The following is a 25,232-nucleotide window of genomic DNA, read 5'->3' on the forward strand; positions in this document are numbered from 1 at the left end:
GGATATGTGTTGCTGTTTACTTGTGTTCTTTCCCTGAAATGTCAGCTCACCGTTTAGTTAGAAGGTACCCATGGTCTTGTGGCCTAAGAACGTGAAACTTCTGCTCTGACAGGGAGAGAATACAAGTAAATAAAAAACACAATATCAAAAGCAAGTTTGCACTGGTATAAAAGTAATAACTGGAGATTCAGCCTATTATCTTAGGATACCATTTTCTGCATAGAATGTTTCTTTAATACTAATGCAGCAACCAAACACCTTATACCTTTCATCTTACCAGAGCAGCATAGCAAAAAAAACATCTAAGTGTCATTATTAACACTTCAGTTCTTTAAAATATATCCGTTGAATCAATATTGTAAAACGAGCAAACATTTTTTTTTTTTGAGTATGACCTTGCTCTGACCTTGAAAGTGGTTCATGTCATATGCATGTAAGCAAAAATATAGCGACACCCAGTAATCCACACAGTAGGAGATCTTGTTGCGTTATCGTTTTAGAGGAGGTCACATGATACCCCGACACTTTCCCTGTTTGCCATTTTGAAAATATCACTGTTTTTTTTTTTTTGTTTTTAATGGAAGTGAGGATAAAAAAAGTTTGTGAGATAGAAAGAAACCACATTTGAAATGAGAGCAGCCTTGTAACACATGCATGCTTCCATTCATGCAAGGCGAAGGGTATCCTGTTTAACTAACACGTGTGTGTGTGTGTGCATATGTCGCAGCAAAAGGGCTTAGTCTACAAATCCAGATTAGAATCGAAAAGCAGGGAGGGCGGCTGAATTCTGTTTACACCCAGGGGGACACTCATATGGATGCAGCCTGCAAATTGAAGCTTTAATCCAAGTATGGCCTTAATGCCAACCATGATAAAACTTAGCAACTGATTTTACAGCTTTGCAAATTGTCTGAATTAAAAAGCTTTAATTTTGATCAATATTTCTGACCTTTTAACCATGGGGGAACCCTTGAAATAACTTTCAGTAAACCCCTGATATCATTTCTATATCAAAAGCTCACATGGTGGTCAGTGGGACAAATGTCACCCTTACAGATCATTGGTGTCATTAAATCTGACCTGAGAGGTACAAACCGCTCAAAGAACCCCCAGCAACCTTTGGAGGAACCCTGGATGAGAAATACTGCTCTAGACTAGTAGTCCTTATGTGTCGTGTAATACTACAAATAAATACGAAATTCTAAAAAACTGGAATAAATTCTATACCGCTCGGATTAATATGATTTATTAATCATTTAGCAAGCTTCATGAACCTTACGGGTTTAAAGATTTTATTTGTAGTCTTCTAGGTATTAGTTTGTGTATATAAAAACAATCACAAATAATATCCATAGGATGGCTGAAAACAGCTACAACGTAAACCTAAACTTTCTTATCCCTATTTAATTTAATTGCCTACTATCTTTTTTTTTAATTACTTTTGTACCAACATGAATGCAAACTGGAACCTTTCATTATTTATTTTACTTATTTTGATATTATTATTTAATTTATTCTTCTTATTATTTTTTTTTTATAATATTATTTCCTTTTTACTCCCGTGGCCTAATCTTGAAAATAGTGTTCAGATTCTTGTTTTTGTTTTTCATTATTTATTTTACTTATTTTAGCATTATTATTATTTTATTTATTATTTTTTTTTTTTATAATATTTTTTTTCCTTTTTACTCCCGTGGCCTAATCTTGAAAATAGTGTTCAGATTCTTGTTTTACCATTTCCAAGTTTCCCCAATAAAAACAAAGCTCTTTTAAAACTTAAAAGCAAGAATGCAAAGTAGGTGGCAAGCGTGTTTAAGGTAAAGCAACTGTGACTTTTGTATAAAAAGTGTGCTAGCTTTGATCATTTCTTGTTGCTTGAGTTGAAGCGGGAGTCCTGATTAGTTGCTATACGCAACAAGAAATGTTCTTGTTAACATTACCTTGTGGGCTCGAGTGACATTTGTGAATATATATAGGCTATCAATACCCTAGTAAGCACTGACATTTTCTCAGTGATGTCAATGTTTCCTCCTGGCTGCAGTCAGTTGTTTTATATTGGCCTTGGTACTGGTGTAATAATATATTTACTTATTGCTTTATTTACCAGGACATAGAGAAAGTAATTACATTTGTGACCCAGGTAAAAAAATAATGATAAAGTAGCCAGGCAGAATTCTATAGAGTAGTGACATTGATTTATCTTAATGATAAAGGTTTCCTTTTAAAATGGCAGAATTTATAACACATGTTCTACATTATTATATTTTCATGTTCTCAAGTTAAATTAAACCGGACCCTGAGGCCTTAATTTTGTAATTATCACGGGCTTTGGAAAGGTTGTTGTATCCATTTTGTAGAAATTACTGAAATTTCATTAGAAGGGGTCTTTTTAACAAGCTCAGAACCAGTGACACCACTGAGACAATTTAATTTCATTGGAATTTCTTATTACGTCTCCAGATGACTAGTTTAGAATTTCAGCTCTGTAATGTGCTATACTTTAAATACTATTGGACGTAATCACCTGGATTGGGGGTCGGCAAAGTTTTATGGCCACTAGGCTATTTGTGGGGTGGGCGGGAGCACACTAGGCCAGACCCACCCTGATGGCTCCGCCCACCACCAGGGATCGCCCCCGGAAGTGAAATCCCTGTCCTCCGTATGCATTGCGGAGGAGAGGGATTTCCCTTCAGGGAGCGTTCCCTATTTACCGCGGCGGTGGAAGTATCAACGCCGGCCGTGGGGAATAGGGGAGCCACTGCAAGGGGGCGGCACCGGAGCTCCAGTAGTTCCTAACGCCCCCTGGCCAATCTGCCAGCAACTCGCGGCCCTGGAGCTGCGGGTTGCCGGCCGGCATTAGGCCGGATCGGTCAGGCGGTGCTAGGCCCGAACAAACTACCGGCTAGGCCGTATCTGGCCTAAAGGCTGGAGTTTGCTGACCCCTGACCTAGATTGTAAGCTCTTTGGGATAGGGTCCTCTCCTGTGTCACTGTCTGTATTCGTCTGTCATTTGCAACCTCCATTTATTCTACAGCGCTGTATACCATGTTGGCGCTATATAAATCCTGTTCATTAATAATAATAATAATAAGAATAATCAATTCCTAGGACCTCATGGATGAAATGTGAGTTAAGTATAGCCTCCAATATAATTTCACTTTTAAGATATTAATTGCAGAGTCCGACTGGATTTTTACTATTTTATGTTCCCACAATCAATTAAGTGCAATAACAGCACAGATTGCCTGAAGAAGTTATCTGGAGTTCTTTAAAGGCAAAAATTTCATCAATGAGGCCCACAGCATCCTTGTTGGTACCCCAATCAAAAATAGGAGTTTTGCACCTATTCTAGATTGTAAGCTCTTCTGGGCAGGGTCCTCTCCTCCTGTGTCACTGTCAGTATTCATCTGTCATTTTTTAATGACAGCGCTGCGTAATATGTTGGCGCTATATAAATCCTGTTTAATATTAAAATTCTGCTGCTATGTTTATACAGGCCTGGAAGTGCAGCTAACATTTACTGGACTGCAGGCACTTCAACCAGGGTCTACAGATTGACCAATCTCCATTTAGGCCTAGTAAAAGGTTATCTGTCCCTTCAAGGAACATATGATCTCTTGTCCTATATATAGATTTATACTTTTATATTTTTAACTAAAACTATACCCCATTAGTGTAACACCGTGTGCAAGATTTATAAGCTAAGGTTTGGACTAATGAAAATGGGACCCGGGACTACGAAAGCATTCACTCTGAACTCACAGAAGAAAAAAAAAGGAGAATAGTGATACAGCATGAGGGAATAGAGTCTAATAGAAAATAAAGGAATACAACAATAAATGGGAGAACAGCAAATAGAAAAAGGCAGACTAGGTTAATAGAGGAAAACTAGTTTCTTTATTGAAAGATTTCTTATATTAGTATTAGTGAAACTGTGTGTAACAATGTCATCATGCACACAATACAAAAAAAGAGGCAAGCCTACCATGCTTCGGAGGGGCGGAACAGAACGAAACAAAAGCAGCATACAATGAGTAAGATGTATAGGCTAGAGCACATTACATTATAGCAGGGTACGTCTCTACAGAGAGAGAGAGAATTACATCAGAGAAAACTAGGTAATGTCAAAAAATACAAGAACATGCTTAAGTCTTAGTACATGAATAAAAAAGGTGGAAGGTCCAAAAGGATTTCTGATACAGAACATTACCCACAAAAATAAGAACAGGAAGTAGTTGTCTTTATAGCACAGCAGAAAAAAAGAAGTATCCCTGTTAAACGGACATCCATTTGCTATGAAAATCTTATTAATACTAATATTCTTTTTTTATTAGGGTAACAGCACTTCAGAACAATGGAATCTTAGAAACAACATGGAGTCACTTTGAGCTCTCACGTCACTCGCTTCCCGGTAAATTTGCAAATATTAATGGTCGTATGTATCAGTAAACCAATCACCCCCTTTGTGTTAACATTATTTTTTGGGTGGTTTTGTGCTGTTGGGTTAAAAAAATAAAATAGCTTGTATTGAGGCCTTGCCTCCCCAGGAGCAAATGGAATCCACTTAACAGGAATTTACAGTGCAATGTATTTAGCTAAACAAGATGAAGATACAGAAAATGGCTCTTAAAATCTACAGCTCTATCTATGTTACTACAATGAGACTACAAAGAAATAATAGATTCAGGGTTACATTCTCTACATTTTGTTTTAACAAGAAAAATATGAAGTTTTTTAAAGGAATTTCATTTTTTTTAAAGCGTTAGTATCCTCTTATAGCAGGGCTCTATAGTCCGACCTTTTTGTAAGGGTTTGTGATTGATTTTTTTGAAATAATTGATACGTACCCAAGATTTGGCTAACGTAATTGTAATTATTTTGGGTACCGTAGCGTTGGCTTATTGGCAAATATTAGTGCTTATTAGTGAAAGGTGACGATGCAGTTGCAGAGGAAACGGAAAGAAAAAAAAAAACAAAACATGTTTTATATTACAAATACCATCCTAGCGGTTTGTAATAATGAGACGGTGACCAGATGGCATCATCGAAGCATTGAAAAAAAGGGCTTAATTGCATCTGCATGCAAACACAAGGGGTTAACGGCAAAGTAAACCAATTTTTTTGCTCCCCTCCCTCCCCATAAACAAAGAAATAAAAGGACAAGCAGCCATGACAGAAGGGGATACCGCAGCTTAAATAAAAGACCAATGTTTTCTTCAGATGGAAACAGGAAATGGTTAAGAGGGGATGTCACAGTACAGGTAAATGCAGAGGGGAGTCACACCACAGAGCAGCATGTTGGGTCACTCACTGTGCTACACAATGGAGGAAAAAAAAAACAATTGATAAATGCAAAATGTAATATCTCATCGTCAAGATAGACATTTTTTTTTTTTATAGATGCCTCTTTTAAATTTTTCATTTTTGTTTTTAATGCATTGACTGGCGTTTCCCTGTCTGCAGAGGCCAAGGGATCGTAGGGAAGCTGTGATTCTTTGACCTCATCAGAAAAGGAAGGGTAAGCTTTTTCCCATTACTGTGTGGAAGGAGATCTAGTGCCAAATATTAGGAGCAACATATATAGAGAAAGGGCACACACACAACCACTCAAAACACTACCTCCACCCCCAACCAGATGCACATTCCTACTTCTAATGGGTCCATATCCATCTGGTCCTTATCTAAGCTCCTTTTTTTAGCTTCTTGACAGCTAACAACAGCATGGCAAACAGACACTGAAATCCCTCCCAGGGTCTAGCTGGCCTTAATGCAACTGATGAAATAGAAATATACAAGTGTGCAATGCCTACAAATGTCAGCCGTTTGCATACTGGTGTGTACACTAGGCACTTTCATGCTAAAATACTAAAACATATGATCGATCATAACAACAACCCTTTCTAAGAGTCACACCAACCTCCTCCTCTTTTGTGTTCACTTAACCCTTTGTCCGCAGTGGCCCCATCTGCAAGGGAATGCTGAGATTGGGGAGGGCTGGCGGACAAACACTAAAAAAAGGATTTGATCTGCATCGCCTTAACGCGTTTTGCAAACCCAAAATGCATTTATATTTATATTTTAACAAATAGGTATCTGAAACAGCTTTGAAATATTCACACATGCCCCTCAATAATCCTATGTATCAGCGTTTCACCATTGTGTGTGCCGGAAGCAATGCCCTGGCAAGGTTGGCATCACGCAAGCATGTTGCCTGTCCTATAAAAGAGCTAGGAGGTGACCACAAAACACCACATTCACCATTAGCAATGTGATCAGGACAATGATCAGGAATCTTTACGGGCGTTTCTTTTCAACCAAAGCCTCAGTCTAAATTTTTTTTTGACTGCTTCCTAAATGACTGGGCGGTCGAAAGCTGGGCATGCTAACAATACAGGCAGAGCTTATACAATAGTATGACAATGGTATACTGACATAATAGGAAGTCAGCATGGCACAGGGGTAAATATGGGGTCTTTAGAATGATAGAGATATGTCAGCATGGCACAGGGTAAATATGGGGTCTATAGAATGATACAGATATGTTATACTACATAATAGGAAATCGGCATGGCACAGGGGTAAAAATGGGGTCTGAAGAACAATACTGTGGACAATCAATATAGTAAAAGGATAAAACTAGGATTTAGAGAATGACAGTGACGTAGTAAAGAGTCAGTATGGAACAGGGGGAAAAATGGGGTCGATAGAATGATACAGATATGTTATACTACATAATAGGAAATCGGCATGGCACAGGGAAAATATGGGGTCTATAGAATATTACTGTGGACGATCAGTATAGTAAAAGGATAAAATTAAGATTATAGAGTGACACTGATGTAGTAAAAAGTCATTATGGCACAGGGGTAAATATGAGGGTCTAAAGAATGATAGAGATATGTTATACTGACATAATAGGAAGTCAGCATTTCATAGGGTAAAATGTAATCTATAGAATGAAACTGTGGACAATCAGTATAGCAAAAGGATAAAATTAGGATTCATAGAACGACACTGACGTAGTATAAAAGTCAGTATGGCACAAGGGGAAAAATTAGATCTATAGACTGATACAGCTATGTTATACTGACATAATAGGAAGTCAGCATGGCACAGGGTAAATTTGGGGTCTGTAGAATGATAATGTGGACAATCAGTATAGCAAAAGGATAAAAATACATCAGCATTTCATAGGGTAAAATGTAATCTATAGAATAATACTGCTATATCATACTGACTCTGTAGACAGAATGCCAAAAAGATATAAATAAGATTGATAGAACAACACTGACATAGTAAGAAGTCAGTATGGCAATGCATAAAAAGCCAGATCTATAAAATAAAGCTGTGATATACTGACACCATATAAAGTCAGTATAGCAAAGCATAACAATGAGATTGATACAATGTTATATCACTGACAATATAGCAAGTCAGTATGGCATTGGATACAATATAAGATCTGTAGAAAGGTAGGGTCATTTTACTGAGTCTTTTACTGAGCAAAGGATACAAATTAGATCCATAAAATGATATGATTCTTTTCTACTGACACAGTAAGGATGATAGAAAAGGCTGCCTATGTAATAGGAGTAAAATAAATATAATATAAGATCAGTATTGCAAGGAAGACCATCAGACACATATATATCATACACATTACATGTATGGGCAAGGCAGCATATCATCAGCAATACACATAGGCGAATGATTATATATGGAATAATATAAAAGTGATTTGCAATCTGCCAGAATTGTTATTTATTTTCCTTGCAATCCTGCAGGCTCTGGCAGATTACAAAGCAGCCCCCTCCCTGTGGTGTTATTCATTGCAGAGCCATCTTTAGATACCCCATTACCCCCTCCCTCCCCAGCACCGTACCTCGGTTCCGTACAGAGCCGAAGACTGGAAGCACAAGGTATCCGACGTGTACGAGCACCATGCTGGCAGTGTGGGCGCTGCTTTATTCGAGCTGCGGATCGCTGGATGGAGGAGGACGGGCGCTGTGCTGCTGCTGCTGCTGCTGCTGCTATTACTACTGCTGCCTGCCAGACAGATGGCCCATCGCAAATGTCCCTTCAAATCCCCCTATATACATTCAAATGGGCTGCAGCTGCCTTGCACAAAGGGAGGGGGCACTCTACTCCCCTAAGACAAAGCAGCCTAGCCAATGAGGGCTGGGCTGGGGGGAGGGCAGGCAAAGCTCCCTTCTGTCTGGGCAAAGCATGGCTGCTTATATTTTTTCTCTCTCCCTCTTTTTATTGTTGCACAAATGCATGGTCTGTGTCACTTATCAGGGCACTGGGTGGCATCCTGTTCTGGGTGCCAGCTTGTAGGAAAGGGGTGGAGTAGTAGTTCTGGGTAGCTGCATGAGCCTGACCCAGTTAGCAAACCCTGACATTCGGGCAGTATTTATAGAGAGGGCAAAAGAGGCCACACAGCTGCTGCAGACACTCTTGGGAACACCTGTCAATCAAGTGCTGGCAAGTTGCTGGCTAAATAGTAGGTTGTATATTTTATTGACACATTAGTGATCTCGATTACAATTTGCTAATTGAGGCAAAACACAAAACATTTGCACATTTTATCAGCATGTTATTATTTAGTATTTATATAGTGCTGACATATTACGTAGCGCTGTATAAAGTCCATAGTCATGTCACTAGTTGTCCCTCAAAGGAGCTCACAATCTAATGTCCCTTTGCCCTTAATAAAGTCAATTTGGGGGGAAGCCAATTAACCTGTGTTTGTGGGAGGGAACCGGAATACCCAGAGGAAACCCACGCAAACACGGGGAGAACCTGCAAACTCCATGCTTGGACCTGCAAAGGCCAGAGTGCTAACCACTAGGCCATGGTGCTTCCCATACCTACTTTAACATCTACAGGCCAACCATGCACTTTGCAATTTCATTTTAGGATATGCTAACTTCAAATGTATTTCTGTACAATAATCTAAACATAATTCCTGTACAGGAATCCCATGAATTTTAAAAATTAGAGCAGAATGTACAAATCAGTGACCATACCAATGAATTAAATCAACCATCAAATGATTCTTTGCTTTAGATTGGACAAAGCAATCAATACCAAGTGTGGAACATAGACTGGTCAGATTATTATTGCACAGTATTTATATAGCGCCGACATATTATGAAGCATTGTACAAAGACCATAGTCATGTCCCTGGCTGTCCCTCCAAGGGGTTTACAATCTAATGTCCCTACCATAGTCATATGTCATTAATACTATCTAAGGTCAATTTTAGGGGGAAGCCAATTAACCTAACTGCATGGTTTTTGGAATGTGGGAGGAAACCGGAGTACCTGGAGCAAACCCACGGAGAACCTGCAAACTCCATGCAGATAATGTCCTGACCAAGATTCGAACCCGGGACCTAGCGATGCAAAGGCCGGAGTGCTACCCACTGAGGCAGGTTATAATTTTTCCCTTGATCAATGTATTTTAAGGGCTCACAATTCGTTTTTTATGGAATTGTGAAGCACAAGAACATATATTGATCTTTATTAACTGAAAGATTGATCACCTGAAAATATTGTAATTGATTTGCATTTTAATAGATTACCAAGAATCAATGCTTGACATTTATATCAAATGACCCAGTCAAATTTAGGATGATTCATAAAGACCTGAGAAGATTGTTAAGCTGTTAATGAATCCTTTACAATTTCTTCAGTTAGTTTTTATTGTACAATATTTTCATGTTTGTAACATTTAATCTGAAATAGCCCAGTGACTGTTTTGTAATCAGTTTATGAGAGGCTCTTTAGCAGTCTTTTTGTTTTAATAATGGCAGAACCCTTGAATTAGGTCTTCAGGGTGCCCTTCTATTACACTGGACAACAAACATTTTCTTGCCAAACAGATTAAAGTAATTTTAGGTTGTGGTATAGGTTGTGGTTTAGGTTATGTTTGACGCACAGATTTCACATATGGTATTGGCTTTGCTAGATTGGCTCTAGTTTTTGAAATAATGACCTCAATAATAACCTCATAGAAAACTAATGAAACCTATGTATACAAAATAAAATTTTTGAAATACTAAATGTCAATATATTCTATATTCAGTATATTTACAGAACTAATCACAAAGACGTAATTGAAAAACTTAGTTTGTATGATTTCTTTTTTTTGCTGATGATCAGGACAATCACATTGAAGGCTCCAGCAGTAGTCTGTTATCATGTGTCTATCCCATCTGCCCTGATATCTTTCTTCCATCACCTTTATATCTTGATGGAACTTCTCCCCTTGTTCCTCACTGAAATTGCCAAGGTTTTCTGGAAATTTTTGCAAATGGCTATGGAGAGGGTGTACCTTTATGATCATAGTAGCATTCACATTTTTAAAGTGTAAGAGCAAGTTTTGTACCAATTTTTTATAATTTTGTGCTTTATGGTTACCCAAAAAGTTCTTAACAACCATGACATAGCTGTGCCAGCAGAAGCTTCAGTATCAGTCATGTAACTTGTAAAATTTTAATTATTTATTTCTGAATTTTTTTTCACTTTTCAGTACTCAATCCAGGGAAGAATCCACCAATGTATTTGAAGCAATCACCGTCCTTGTTCAGAGCTCTAACAAATTGCTTAATTAATCCCAACTTTATGTGTAGTGGAGGGAGAATGATTTTTTCTTTGTCCACCATTGGCTTGTTAATGATGTTCGCTGCACCTCTTGTCCTATAAACCGTTATTTTATCTTCCAGTCTCAGACAGTTCTTTTCTTTTAGCCTGGATGCTAAAAGCTCAGATTCTTGTTTTGACAGACTTAGGTCAAATATTAATTGAGCTTTTCTTGGGAGAACTGCTGGTTTGATGAAACACTTCCTTCATATTCACTTCCACTGCTAACTCCTGGATTACACTCCCTGTATATCCTCCATGTCGGATACAGGAATATCAGGGAGTGTACAGAACACTGGTATGGAAACATCAGCACCAACGGGTTTGCTGATTCCAAATCAGGGTACTCCCACTTTTTTTCTTGTTTTTCTTGTAACGATTGAAACCTTTTACATTCACAGCACAAAAATAACAAGCATTATGATGACTTTTGAGCTCTCGCCATACCATAAGTACAACAAATTTCAAACTTTTCAGTTTTCCATTTTCCCACTGAAGTAGACACTCTGCACAAGTTTTACAAACCATATGGAGAGCTCAATACTTATCTTAGTCCCCCAGTTTAATACCAAAATATGCTTTTTTCACAAATTCTGTAATGTTTCTTCTCTGTTTTTCCTGAGAACATTAACCACAAATGTGGCAAAACACATTATAAGAACTCATATTTCTGTTAAAAAGAATATAAAAAAATTAAGGAAGTTTTTCCTTCTTATTTGATAAAAAACCTTTTCATATGGAAACAAAGAGGTTTTGCTTCACGTTCAATCTGGAACAAGCCTATAATAGAGAAATAGCACCGCTACTACAATTCCTTGCGTCTATAAAACCGTCCAATGCGGGGCCGCGCAGAGGCAGACAGGCCGCTGGTCTATAGACGCGAGTGATGCCGGGAATTGTAGTAGCGGAGCTATTTCAATGTAGCAGTGGGCCAGCTGCAATTCATATTTAGAATTCCTTTGGGGGCCAAAAAAATTCCTTTTAGGGGCCAGATTTTGCCCTCGGGTCAGAGGAACCCTGGATGAGAAATACTGGGCTAAGTTATCACTGCTGCAACCTCCACTAAATTTCCAATGAGGAAACAAACTAATAAACCCTAATGTTACCCTTGGCATTCATCTATTTTTGAAGTGCCTATATTCAGTTTACTAATCCACCCAAAATACATAATTACCACAATGTTTTTATATGTATATCCTCAAGATTCCAGTAATAAACTGAATCCTATATTGACTCTCATAACTATTACATTATTATTTATTTAGTATCTAATTTGAATCATTAAATCACCCCACTCATTTTTATACCTACCGAGGTACGCTTAATGATGTCCCTGAGCACTGACCCAGTTGAACTACCACACAGTCCATTTAACCCATCTCCTTTCCAAATCTACCTGAAATTAGGGGGGAAAGGTCATTTTTTTCTATCACACAAAATGACATATTTTTATACATGCTTTTTATACATATTTTATATCTCTATATTATACTCTAGTGTGTTATCATCGTGTATCTCCTATGAAGAAGCCGACTGGGCGGAATGTGTGAGGTGTTGAGAGGATCTATCTATAATTTATACTCGTCATATGGATTTATATTCTTTTTCTCTCCACATTTAATATTCAGGGGCCTGGTTTTTCTGATGTCTCAGCTTGTATAGGCATTAAAATTTTTTTTAATGTCAATGGCAACCTTAAAGCAGAACTAAAGTTGCACTTTTAGGAATGTTGGATTAGGCAGGTTATCATAGTAGAAAAGGACAGGCAATGCCCCTTCTGTAATATTCTCTCCTACCTGCCTGATCACTTCGGGTATCTGGCAAAAAGCTAAGCTGTGCATGCGCAGACCTGGCAATCCTGGCATACCCTGCACGTGCAGGGATTTAACTCCGCGGCTGTGTGGGAGTTACGTCAACCTAGACCCGGCCAATCAAGATGGAGAAAGAACATCTTCAGGAAGAGAAGAAAAGGATATGGCGGCGCCCTATGGGAGCAGGTGAGTATTGCAAGTTTAGCTCTGCTTTAACAAGTATGTAAACCCCAGCAATTATCTTTTCCCATTTACTCCTTTTTGGTTTTTTAAATATATTATTAAAAATGTTTTGTTATATCTGTCTGAGAACTGCAAAAAATACAAGAAGCAAAGAAAAAGAAATCCCATGAGTTGAAACAAAGAATGCAACATAATACTCGTTTTAATTAAAATGATGAAGGGTTTGAATGTTTGTGAGATTTAATGTTTTCCATCATAGTGACAGCCCCTTCCCTTTTTTCTTCTGTTGTTTTCAGAAACTGTTAGTGGGGCAGGAAGTGAAATGAAAATCTTCCAATCATTGTCACAGACAACAATTTACAGAAACATTCCCTCTAAAGTAGCGTTTCTTACTCAGCGTTCCTCCAGAAGTTACTGGGGTCCCTTGACCAATGAGCAGGTTGTACCTCTCAGGTCAGTTCTAGTAACACCAATGATCTTTTTGGCTAAAAAAAATGGTGTTTAATATTTTCTAATAGCCTGTACTCGGTAATATGGTTTGATGCGTGATCCTCCTCCTATGCTGCCACAGTCCCTGGGCTCACCTACCTCTTTGCAATTCCTGGTTCATGGCTGTCCGATCCCGGCTGGCTGTGGCTGCAATTAGAGTAATTTTCCATTTCAATCTGTTTCGGCACAGTGTAGAGGAGACATCAGGGGATAACAGACTTGAAGCTAAAGTAAAGTTCAGTTTAAAGAATCCCCAATCGGACAGGTCATTATTGAAGAAAGGGACAGGCGTTGCTGCCTCTGCAATAATCCCTCCTACCTGCCTACTATCAAAATAGTATAATACAATAAAGACATTTAGATAAAAGTCTCCCCTTCCACCCCCTCAATGTATAAATAATTGCACCTACACTGCACAAAAATATTTTGCCATCGCATGGGGCTACAAAGGTAAGGGCAAACATAGGGAGGTGCAAAGTGTGCCGCTGCAGTATGGCCCAATACCCTTCTCAGCCACAAGGGGACCCAAAAGGGAACCCAAGTCATTTCTGCACAGTTGGCTACATCCACCACTGTTCAAGGGGATAACTCTAGGCTCATCATTATTAGCCCTTGGTTTGCAGAAAGCCATTTCCACCTTTCACATTGTGTCATCAATAATCAAACAATCTAGTTGGGCAAAATTAAAATTGGTAAGACATTGCTGTACATGAGATCTGCTATTCCTATTTCTCAGCATGTTTTTTCTTTCTCTTGCACTTCATTTGTAATTTTCTCTGTGGTTGAACAGATGAGGCAATACAAGCATTCCAAGTGATATATACTAGTAATGCTAGCATTGCCTTTGTAAAAGCCCCAGGGACCACAGACAGGGCCGAGCACTTCCCAGAGGGACCATCTGCTCTGCAATACACAAGGTCCCCAGACACACAATGCAGGATTTTATTTAAATTAGCACATACGTCATGCCATAACCTGTAGGCTGCAAATGACTTGTAAAATCAGGTTTACCTGAAAGCGGAACTATAAGCATTTTACAATTTTAGGTAATACAATTTTCATTAATAGATTACTGACATATGTGTGCTTGTTTGCTGAACAGGATGAATTCAGAAGTGCAATGTATGGACTGAAGAGGAGAATTATGTGTTGGGGAATAAAATGGTGCAATCTATGCATTGGTGGTGAGTGGCATAAAGTATATTGCATATGGTGCAGGGTCAATGAAGTAGGGTGGTGCAAGCTTCAGGGGCATGCTAGTGCAGTGATTGCAAGCCCTTGTGGTAGGAAAGAGCTCTTCTTACCATACCCTTTCCCACCCCTCCACCCCCCTTTACCTAACCTTTTCTTCCCCAAAAAATGAAGACACCTGCAGGTATGGTGCAATTGGCCTTTCGGACGTTTATTAATTTTACACTATTTATTATACTAATTTCAATATTCAGTTACAACATCTAAACATACCAATAAAATGTTATAAATACTGCTCCCCAAAGCTTAGATGGCTCTCCCAACTCCATTACTTCAACCACCACCTGCACAAAAGCATGCCACTCGAGGATCTCACACCACCACAGCACCACAAGTCTAATTTCCCTACACTTGTGTGCCCCTCCACACCCGCAGGGCCCTATGAATCCCCTCCTGCAACCCCAACACCCACAAAACAATACCCACCGCGTTCAGGTGAACACCATCCCACCTCAAATAACTGAAAATTACCTTCCAACTCCTTATGCCTTCCCACCTTCCAGATGAGGCCTGAAAAAGAAATACAAAATCCAGCCATTAATCCAACACACTGCCCCCCCCCCGTCCATTGGAGCTTCCACCAAATGCAGCCTCACATAGAGCCTATAATGCACAGACTCCAACCTACCAATCTTTTTGATCATATCCTCCCCCAAACCCCACCGGGCCACTTCTGTTGCCAACCCAATCCTAAATAAGTGAGATGCATAAGAGTTGCATCCAACCCTTCCTCCCGCAAACACTTCCGGAAAACAGCCAAGAACCGAAATTGAGACAAGCCGCCCCCTTCCTGATGAACCAAAAAAGGGGCCCCCAACTAACGGTCTCACACCCAAAAACAACTCCACCACCGTAACCGGACAGATGGGACTCCCAGGCACCCTGTCCAATCCCACCTGAAAACATTCACAATTTGCCAAAGCCCAATGGGCAAGGCACCCCCACCTAGTATGCCTCTGGCACCAATTTCCTGAACCTCTCCCACTGTGAATGAGATAAAGCATCTGCCAAAGTGTTAGCCACCCCTGGAATATGCATCTCCCACAAATACACATTAAACCATAAACACAGGAACACCAAGTGCCGCAGCATGCGAATCACCGGCGGACCCGTGCTCCAGGCCCCTTGACAATACGCCCCATAACCTTTGGATCCTGCCGCATTCATGAACAAATCCAAATCCAGAGTGCTGATTGGTCCCTCCATCCTCAACGCCTTGCTATTATAGCCATCCAAAAATTGCTTCCACACCAACAGATCCTCACGCAAAATTCTTATCAACCTAACAAAATGCCCCGGGTGCCTCAACCCTGCAGTGGCCGCCGCCAACCTTCCTGCCAAGATCCTCCCCATCGGCATGATCCTGCAAGCTGCAAATTGAGCTTGCCCAACAACGATTGTAATTGGCACAAGTGCAATTTACCCTTGCCCACCACCTCTGAAATCTGACGAAACCCCACTAATTTATCCTCCTGGATTCCATGGCTAAAGTATCAATCTCTATGCCTAAGAATGACAAAATTGTTGTCGAACCCTCCATCTTATCCGGTGCCAGAGGAAAGCCGAACCTCTCAGCCACATATTGCAAGGTCCCCAGCAACACATGGCACACTCGAGACTCGGTGGGACTCCCTACAGACTGCAAGCGCACCCTGTGTCTAGTAAAGACAGGACTGAGCTCCCTCGGGCTCCGTCTCCATAGGGGATTCCTCCCAGAGCCCCCTGCTCTACCAGAAGCAGCCTGTTTTGCGGGGGGCCTGAAGGGTCCTGAATGGGGCTCCCAGTATGACAGCTCACCTGTGGGATCTCTGGGCTCAGGCACACCGGAGGCCTAGACCTCCAAGGCTGTAACCCATCCCTGCCAAATCCTTCCATGGGCACAGAGGACCCCTGCATCAGGGCAGATAACTGGCCCTCCAACCAGCTTGGACCTTTTTCAGCTGCAGCCGCCCTTGATTGGGCCAACAGGACAGCCACAGCATCCATGATGGTGAGACAAATCCAATTTTCTGTAAAATGTGACCCTCCCTCTGATTCCTTTTTTTAAAACCTTTTATTCCCCTCCCATTGTTTTCCTTTTTCCCCTATCGCCTCTCCTATTTTCTTTTAACTTTTTCCCTCAACCCATCACCTGACCTTTTTCCTTTCAACTACTACCCCCGTCATGCAGGCCCCTGCCTAGCTCCCTTCTCGCTGGCTCCTGGGCCTCACTTTAGTGTGTTCCAATGATGTAGCACTCATTTTTAAGAGAAATAAGAATGTGTGAAGGGAGTGTTGAGTAGGGTTTTGCACCTAAGTGCAGAGGCAGCAAATGGGTGCAATGCAGACCACACTCGTCCCCACCTTTACTTACAGCTACTGGATGTTGTAAAACCATTGTCGCCTTTTCCCATGCAAGTAGCCTGGCAAAGGGCATGGCTGACTGCGGAAGAAGTTACGGCCTTCTTAGTGCCCTTCAGGACTAGAATAGTGTGGGGACAGACTACAAAGTTTCCTACATTCTGGGTCATCATCTTGCAGAAGTCCCCACACATTTACTTTTGAAAGCATTCTTCACCATCATTGGGCCTGATTTATTAAAGCTCTCCAAGGCTGTGAAACTGGGTGATCCAGCAAACCTGGAATGGATTTCTTAAAAGTAATTTGCTATTTGCCAACAAATGTATTTTTTCCTGGATCAGATCCATTCTAGGTTTGCTGGATCACCCAGCTTCACTGATGAAAGTGTATCCTTGCCATCCTTGAAGAGCTTTATTAAATCAGGCTCACTGTGTCCTGAAAATTTTAACTGCACATGCTCACAGTGAACACAACAACAAGCTCAGGAGTTGTTCTCCTATCTGATAAAGTGGTTACAGGAAAAGATGTCCTCCTTCATTGCAGGTTTTTCCTCGCTCTTTTTGGTCTGGTGACAACTCCTAGATTGTAAGCTCTTTGGGACAGGGTCCTCTCCTCCTGTGTCACTGTCTGTATTCATCAGTCATTTGCACCCCTAGTTAATGTACAGCGCTGCGTAATATGTTGGCGCTATATAAATCCTGTTTATTAATAATAATAAGAATAATAATAATAATATTAAAAGAGCAGTAAAAGCAAATTCCTAGTAAAGAGAGGAAAGTTTAATCATCTGTCAGCATTTTATGCTGTCCTTATCCTGATAGGAGATACCTTCTCTAGGAAGGGACACAGCTTTTAAATTCTGCAAAGCAAAAAGAGCTATTTCTAGGGACAAAAAAAGTTTGCTGAGAATTAAAAATTAAGCAAGAATGATAGTTACAATATCATATATATATAAAATGTAAAGTTATTTAAAAAATGGAATAGATAAGAGCAATTTATTGTCCTAATGAAAACCACTATAAAGCACATCCTAAATCTGTCTTTGCCTAGTCCATACGAAACTCAGGTTCAGTTTAAAATGAAACTAAAGTCCCACATTAAAAAATCTACGGGCTAGTGGTATTGCAGAAAGGGACAGGCATTTTTTTCAACCAAGCAGTTAAGATTAGCCTGGGAAAAATAAAAAAATGAGTCTAGAGCTCCACCTGCTGGAAAGATGTATATAAAATATTTTTGTGCAATATATATAAAAAATATATATATCTTTTGTGTAAATGTAATTTTAGTCCTGAGATTATTTCAGTTTACAGGAAGTCTGAAACTGCTCAAATAATAGCTTTTTACTGTAGTGATTTGGAAAGGGAAGTCCTTAAATGCAAAGAGCTAAACTCTGTGAGAGTCCATCTCACCTCCATCTCACCCACCTCTAACTGACTGACATTAAGAAAAAAAATCTAAATATATATCTAAAAAAATCTAATATATATCTAAAAATATATACGTAAAATATCTAAAAGTCATTTTAATTACTTAAAGCCTTGGTAATTTGATGGTGCAATTTTAATGCTTACCTTCCTCTCAGAGTGGGTCTACGCTGCAGAATGCACGAGGTGGACACTTACTGTTAATTACCAGTGGGAAGGTTTTTTTTGCATCCAAAATAGTACTGTCAGGGACTAGCTGGTGCAAGCCCAGTAGTACCAGTAGTCCCTCGCATTCAGAAATTGTGCTAATAAAGAAGCCAAATGGCAAGTTGCAGTAGATCATGCTTTGGGGTTGCTTTTCTTCACATGGTCCCTCCGCCTGTAGAGACAGACAAGCTGCGAGCAGGGCAGCAGCCTCGGCCATGCTGCCTGCTACTGTGGCGTCCCCCTCTGTGGCTGGGAACCCCAGGGACACCGCGGGCTCGCAGGGCGGGTAAGTTCCTTACAGTGGGTCTACGCTGCAGAATGCACGAGGTGGACACTTACAGTTAATTACCAGTGGGAAGGTTTTTTTTGCATCCAAAATAGTACTGTCAGGGACTAGCTGGTGCAAGCACCAGCTGCACCAGTAGTCCCTCGCATTCAGAAATTGTGCTAATAAAGAAGCCAAATGGCAAGTTGCAGTAGATCATGCTTTGGGGTTGCTTTTCTTCACATGGAACTGGAGCTTTAATCAACGTAGAGGGAATTATTAACAGTTCCAAATACCAGTCACTTTTGGACCAAAACCTTCAGATGTCTGATGATGAGAAATTTTACCTTTCAACTCGATAATGAACCCCAATCATACATCCAAATCAACAAGTTCTTTCTTCAGCAGAAGAAAAGTTTTGGAATGGACCCGCCAGAGTCCAGACCCAAATACAATAGAAGATCTGTGGGGTGATCTGACGAGGGCTTTGCACAAGACATGCACAATCCACAATCTGACAGATTTTGTGTGCTTTTGCAAGAAAGAGTGGGCAAATATTGCCAAGTCAAGACGTGCCTGGCTGATAGACTCTGACCCAAGAAGCATGGAAGGCCAATGGAAGGTAGAATGCGTGGTAAATAAATTCCTGGCCTACCAATCCCCAGGATCATTTCCAAAACCTCGCTGATTCTCTATGTAATGAATTGATGCTGTTCTGAAGGAAAATGAGGGTCCTGCTTGGTACCACATAAAAAATGCTTGTATTCTCTTTATAAAACAGGGATTCTGACATTCCATCCAACTTCCTTGGTGGAAATCAAGTACTGCCATTGAAACACATGGACCTGGAAGAATCTTGCAAAGGAATGTTTGAAGGAATGTCTGATTTCAGATTTTATAAATAGAGCCCCATGGTTACAGTTTTTATTTAGACAATAATATTTTTTTACGGTAGGGGTAACAGAATCTCAATGCAGCACAATGTTCCTTTTCTGTTTCCTCACAGTTGTCACCTCACTCCAACCTTCATAGATGAAGTCCAGGAGTGTTGGCCATTTCACACTAATTTAGAATCTTTACAACATCAGAAATCCAATCTCCAGCTTCCCGGCTCTGAACAGATTGCAGAAACCTTTTATACACTGCAGGAAGTTATCAGTCTGGTTGTGTTCTCAGAACAACATGTTCCACCCTTGGGACTAAAATGTGCTAAAGATCCAGGTTTAATGGTCACTCCACCTATTATTGATCATTCAGGATTGCACAGTTGCTAGCTTGGGAAATCAGAATCTGGCTGCACATTTGTCTCTGGTAGGATATCCCTGAGCTGAGTGCCATGTAAATGTTACAAAATCTAATAAGGATATCAGACTCCCAAAATGGGTTATATAGAATATATCAGTATCTTTTTATTATGAGGGAACCCTTGAAAAAACTTTCAGGTTATAGTTACTATATTCACAGCTCACAGTATATTAGTGTATTGGTCAGTAGGAAGAATGTTGCTTACATTGCTGGTCATTGAGAAAAATGTCACCTTTACAGATAGTCCATGGTGCCATTTAAACTGACCTCAAAGATTGCTCATTACTCAAGGAACCCCCATCAACCTCTAGAGCAGGGGTAGGCAAACTCCGGCCTTTAGGCCAGATACGGCCTAGCCAGTATTCCAGACCGGCCTAATGCCTCCCTAAGTATTTATTGTTGGGTCCGGCCTAATTGAATTGTCGCGTTATCGCGAGTTCCCGCGGTAATATCGATATCATAGACTTCCTGCACAGTAACTCGATGAACGGCGTGTCTTCAACCCCCGAATGGACTGACGAATTATTCTTCATCCAAAGCGGCAACAAAGACCTGTGTTTAGTGTGCAATGACACCAACAGCACTTTCAAGCGGTTGAATCTCAAGGGGCATTTCTAAGCCAAGCACATGCACACGTACAGAGACTACCCCACTGAAGACTGTCCTTCCTTGGACACCTTGTTTCTTCTGGCCTAATGTGCCTTATTGACCTCCTGAAATGGCCTAGTAGTTCAAAAAGTTTGCCGGCCTTTTCTCTAGAGGAACCGCCTAGGGTTCCATAGGACCCTGAATGAGAAACAATCCAATATTGCTAACAACTAAAGTGCCCTTCAATGAAACTCCAGCAATCGTATTGTGCAAATTTAATGTGGTAATAAAACACATGGCTCTTGTCCATCACCCCAACTTTAATGCAAGCCCCCAATTTCCCTTTTTCCCATAGCACAGACAGCACAGGACTCCAGGTCTGCAAACAACCGGTCTTGTAGCCACCCCTCATCATGATGTCACCGAACACTGCCAATTAAATCTTCTGGAACTGTGAGGACCCTACCTTTAGTCAGCCAATGGGAAGTGATCACATGCAATCATGTGAACACCGACGTATTGTGAGCATTTGGGTATGTACACCTTAACAATCCCTTTTTTTTACTATTGTTTGAAAAAATTATATTTATTTTGCCCGAAATATAAACTATTTTAAAAAATGTCTGCAACTATGCAAATGTTACTCCTACAGAGGAGCTTGCAATCTGTGCTGCGAAGGAACTCGTGCCTCCAAGGTCACGGAGTTGTTGCCAGGGTTACCTTGCTGATGCAATTCTCTCCTTTAGTGATATATTTAATGAATGTGAGCCATGCATTGTGACATCACCGCGTAGCAGACACAACACAGCTCTGGTGGGTAGATAGACGACAGGTCCTCCTACACTACCAGAATAATAATGCAGCAGGGAACACAGGGTTCTGTACTCACATCATTAATATTACCCCGAATTGTTATCATGTTGCTGCTGCTTTTTGCTGACAGCTCCTGTCTAGGAATCAAAGGGCCTATAATCACTTTTCTTGCTTCATTGTTATCTTCTGCAGGAGAATATATATACACTGGGTATACTGGGGACATATATATATATGAATATATCCCCAACTTATGTGCTTATTCAGGGCTTGTGACATTCTCTTCCTTTGCTTTCCTATATACTTCCTCAGTAACAGACACCAGCTGTTTAGGCCGTACCCAAAATGGCATCAAACATTAGTCAGATTTCATTGCGGGGCTGAAATCGTGGCATGAAAATCTCAGCAGGGACCATAAGGATCCAGCATGAGACACTTTCAGCAACAATAGCTATTCAGCTTTATAGAGTGTTAGGTGTAAAGGTATATCTGTTACTTTATAATACTGGCTATGCTTATTTTATTTTGGATTTTGGCTGGCTGCTGACACCTTGCTCTAAGTAAGTAAGTGGAGCAAATTCTGGCCACCGGGCCAAATCTGGCCCGCAGTGTCCTTTTTTTCGCCCCCCCAAAGGAATCCTAAATATGAACTGCAGCTGGCCAGCTGCTGCATTGAAATAGCGCCGCTACTACAATTCCCGGCATCACTTGAATCTATAGACCAGCAGGCTCTCTGCCTATGAGTGGTCCCACGCAAGTAATGCCGGGAATTGTAGTAGCGGCGCTATTTCAAAGAAAAGAGGGAGTTTCAGCTACAAATAGAGAAATAAATTTTTTTACAAATTCTTATGCTTCTTTCTCTATTATAGGCTTGTTCTGGATTGAATGTTAAGCAAAACCTCTCTGTTTCCATATGAAAAAGTTTAAATGAGAAGGAAAAACTTCCTCAATTTTTTCCATAAATTTCAAGGTTGGCCCACAACTTTGTGTTAGTTTTTAATTTTGGCCCTCTGTGTATTTGAGTTTGACACCCCTGAAGTAGAGGAAGATATTAACTACCTATCCTCAGAATGGTCTAGCAAGGAATACTTCAAGCCTACCCCAGACAATTGTACAATGGAAACAGAAAACATCAAGGAAAGAAGAGAATGGGGTTTGTAGGCAGATTATATGAAATGTATTTTGTGGTGAGTCGTCATATTATACTCATACAGCACACAATCAATACAAATTCAAATCATCAAAATAAAAGGTCCCATCCCCTATTCAATGCTGAGGGGGAGTATATTGGGACCTATGTACTAGACATGAAACATCTCTGACTGATATGAAACTGACGAATACATAATAAAACTTCGAATCCCAACGCGTTTTGCCTGTATTGGCTTCCTCAGGGGACTTATGGACTGCAAAGTGCAAAGTTAGGAGCACATGCAAAAAAATCATGCAGGGATCAATGTATTAATTGTATTGATTGTTGTATGATTATTGTATGATTATAATATGACTCACCAAAAAAAAAACACTTCATATAACTTACCTACAGACCCCAGTCTCTTTTTTTCTTGATTTTTGCTGTCTTCTCCACTATCTACCAATGCATTAAAGAAAATTTCTGATACCAATTTAAACTACAACTTCGCTACTCTTCTCTACGTCAAACAAGGCTCCTATAACTTTAGGAGAATTTCATTAAACACATCTTGGGATTCCCTATGTGAAACAAGAATAACATGGTGACTAATGATGTATCTCACAATATCTAACTACATAATAAAAGTGTCCCATCAATTAATACCTGCATTGTCGAAGCAAAAAAAAGAGCAAAGTTAAAACTTCCGAACTTGAGAATAATTTTAATAGTTAAACCTTCTATTTATACGAACTGTGGTTCATATATACAAGAGCTTTAGCCACCCAAAAAGTTCCATTATCCAGTGAAGGATAAGTTTGTTTAATCACAACTTTGTCTTCCATCTTCCATCCTACATCACCTTTTATATTCAACTCTACTCTGTCTTGACTAAGCAATTATGTCTGAAGACATCCCTGTGAAAGCTTTTCGAAGTAAAACGCGTCGGGATTTGAGAGCCAATATTGAAAATTTACTTTTTGTTTATATATAACACCCTTATTATGGGTATGTAAATAGGAGAACGTAATCTAGGATCACTACGTACGAGGTATTAGCATAGAAGGTCTATGTTAAACCTAGGTTCAAATTTGATGTTATTAAATTACATTTGTTTTTGCACTCTATTGCCAAAAACCTTTTCTTTTCTTTCCTCCTTTCAATTTGTATGCTTATTTTAGGTAAGGATAATGTTATAAGGATCACAGGACAGGGTAGTTTGAGGGTTACAGGAAGGATTGGTGTTTGTGTTACAGAGAGGGCTGAGGTTACAGTAAGGGTTGGTGTTGGGGTTGCGGAGATGGATAGCTTTAGGTTTATAAGAATGTAGACAATACACAAACTTTCTCTTAACCATATCCTCCAGAGTTCTAAATAATGTAATTTTTTATCATGCAAGTGATAATAAATGACATACCAGAGTAACCCCTGTTATCTGAACACAAGTACGGGTCCACCTGCAAGAAGCCATAATGGTGTGCACTCCAGAAACTGAAAGTGACCCTGAAGCGTGTTATAGGGAAAATTACATTATTATTAGTGCTACAGCTTTTCAGTAAAAAAAATAAAAAGAGTTCAAAAACTGCAAATTTTCAATTAAAGAAAAAGAGCCCCTACCTCTGCTATGTACGTCTACACATTGGACCTGATTTATTAATGCTTTTCAAGGAGAAGATAGACTATCATGGGTGAACTGGGTGATCCAGCAAACTTTGAATGGTTTCTTAAAAATCATTTGCTATTAGTTGGCATATGTTTTCAATCCTGGTTTGCTGGATCACAGAGGTCCACCCATGATCATCTTTCCTAGTCTTTGATGGCTTTATTAAATCAGGCCGAATATAATACGTTCCCCATTGCATATCCATGTCTGCGTCTTGTGTCCTACTCCGCTCTTCCCTCTGCTGACCAGACTGGTGTTGGAGATGTTGGTGCTTCTTTGCATTTCCAGAATGTTTGTAACTCTGATACTGAGACTATATCACTAATATAGCACGATTTCTGCATAGTCAGGCAATTGTGGTCCGTGGTGATCTGGTAATCGGATTACACAGTTATAGAGAGAGCTAGGGGAATGATACTGAATACTAGGACTATTTCTGTATCACAGGGTATATACAGAATATCGTGGGCAGCTGAGCCATAAAATCTGTGCAGTGATATAGCTGCTGAACCTACAGCTATGTCTGACATATGTGCAGCTGTCACCTGTGGCACCTATATCCCACATTTCACTTAGGGACATAACTGTAGCTTGAGTTTATTGGCTCTTTCCTTATTTAATAGTACCCATCCCTTTAATCTAAAGGTTTCTCATTCTAACTAGCTACTCTTTTTCTTTCCCTAAAAATTACTGAAATTATGATGGAAGAAATCTTTTAGCTTTATAGCTCTTAAGAGCAACAATTATAACCTGCAAATACAGGTAGTCCCTGGGTTACATACGAGATAGGGACTGTAGGTTTGTTCTTAAGTTGAATTTGTATGTCAGTTGAATTTGTAAGTCAGAACAGGTACATTATTTTAATAAATGCAATTAGGACGGATGTTTGTCTCAACATATTATTAGGCAGGGTGGTGTCAGTTACTGTATAAAATCCTCACTGTGAGTTAATCCCAAACAAAGCAAAAAAAATCTTTATGGAGCCTAGTCATTCATTAACAGGAACAGGAACAGCTTTGCTTTGATATGCAAAAAAGAACAACTGCAGAGTTTGTCTTGGTCATTAAAGAGGCTGCAGAAAGAGCTCAGTCCTTAAGATCACCCACAACCTCAAC

The 25,232-nt window shown here is 39.9% G+C and overlaps 1 protein-coding gene across 3 annotated transcripts in view; it reads right to left on the bottom strand.

Annotated features, from left to right (window-relative positions):
* Nucleotides 1-8,379, bottom strand: part of ARK2C (arkadia (RNF111) C-terminal like ring finger ubiquitin ligase 2C) — a 66,850-nt gene extending 58,471 nt beyond the window's left edge. Inside the window, exons 1-2 of one of the 3 annotated variants that reach the window (XR_011921096.1) lie at nt 7,883-8,379; nt 3,879-5,315 (exon numbers count right to left, since the gene is read on the bottom strand). Coding sequence is in view for 2 of the 3 variants with exons in the window: in XM_072413501.1 (XP_072269602.1) it covers nt 7,883-7,943 (61 nt within the window). In the remaining variant the exon portion in view is untranslated. Of the gene's footprint in view, nt 1-3,878; nt 5,316-7,882 lie in introns of those variants that run through there. The other 2 variants (XM_072413501.1, XM_072413502.1) reach the window with 2 other exon arrangements.
* Nucleotides 8,380-25,232: the final 16,853 nt, after the last annotated feature.

The sequence above is a fragment of the Pyxicephalus adspersus genome, chromosome 6 (genome assembly GCF_032062135.1).
Source record: "Pyxicephalus adspersus chromosome 6, UCB_Pads_2.0, whole genome shotgun sequence".
Lineage (NCBI taxonomy): Eukaryota > Metazoa > Chordata > Amphibia > Anura > Pyxicephalidae > Pyxicephalus > Pyxicephalus adspersus.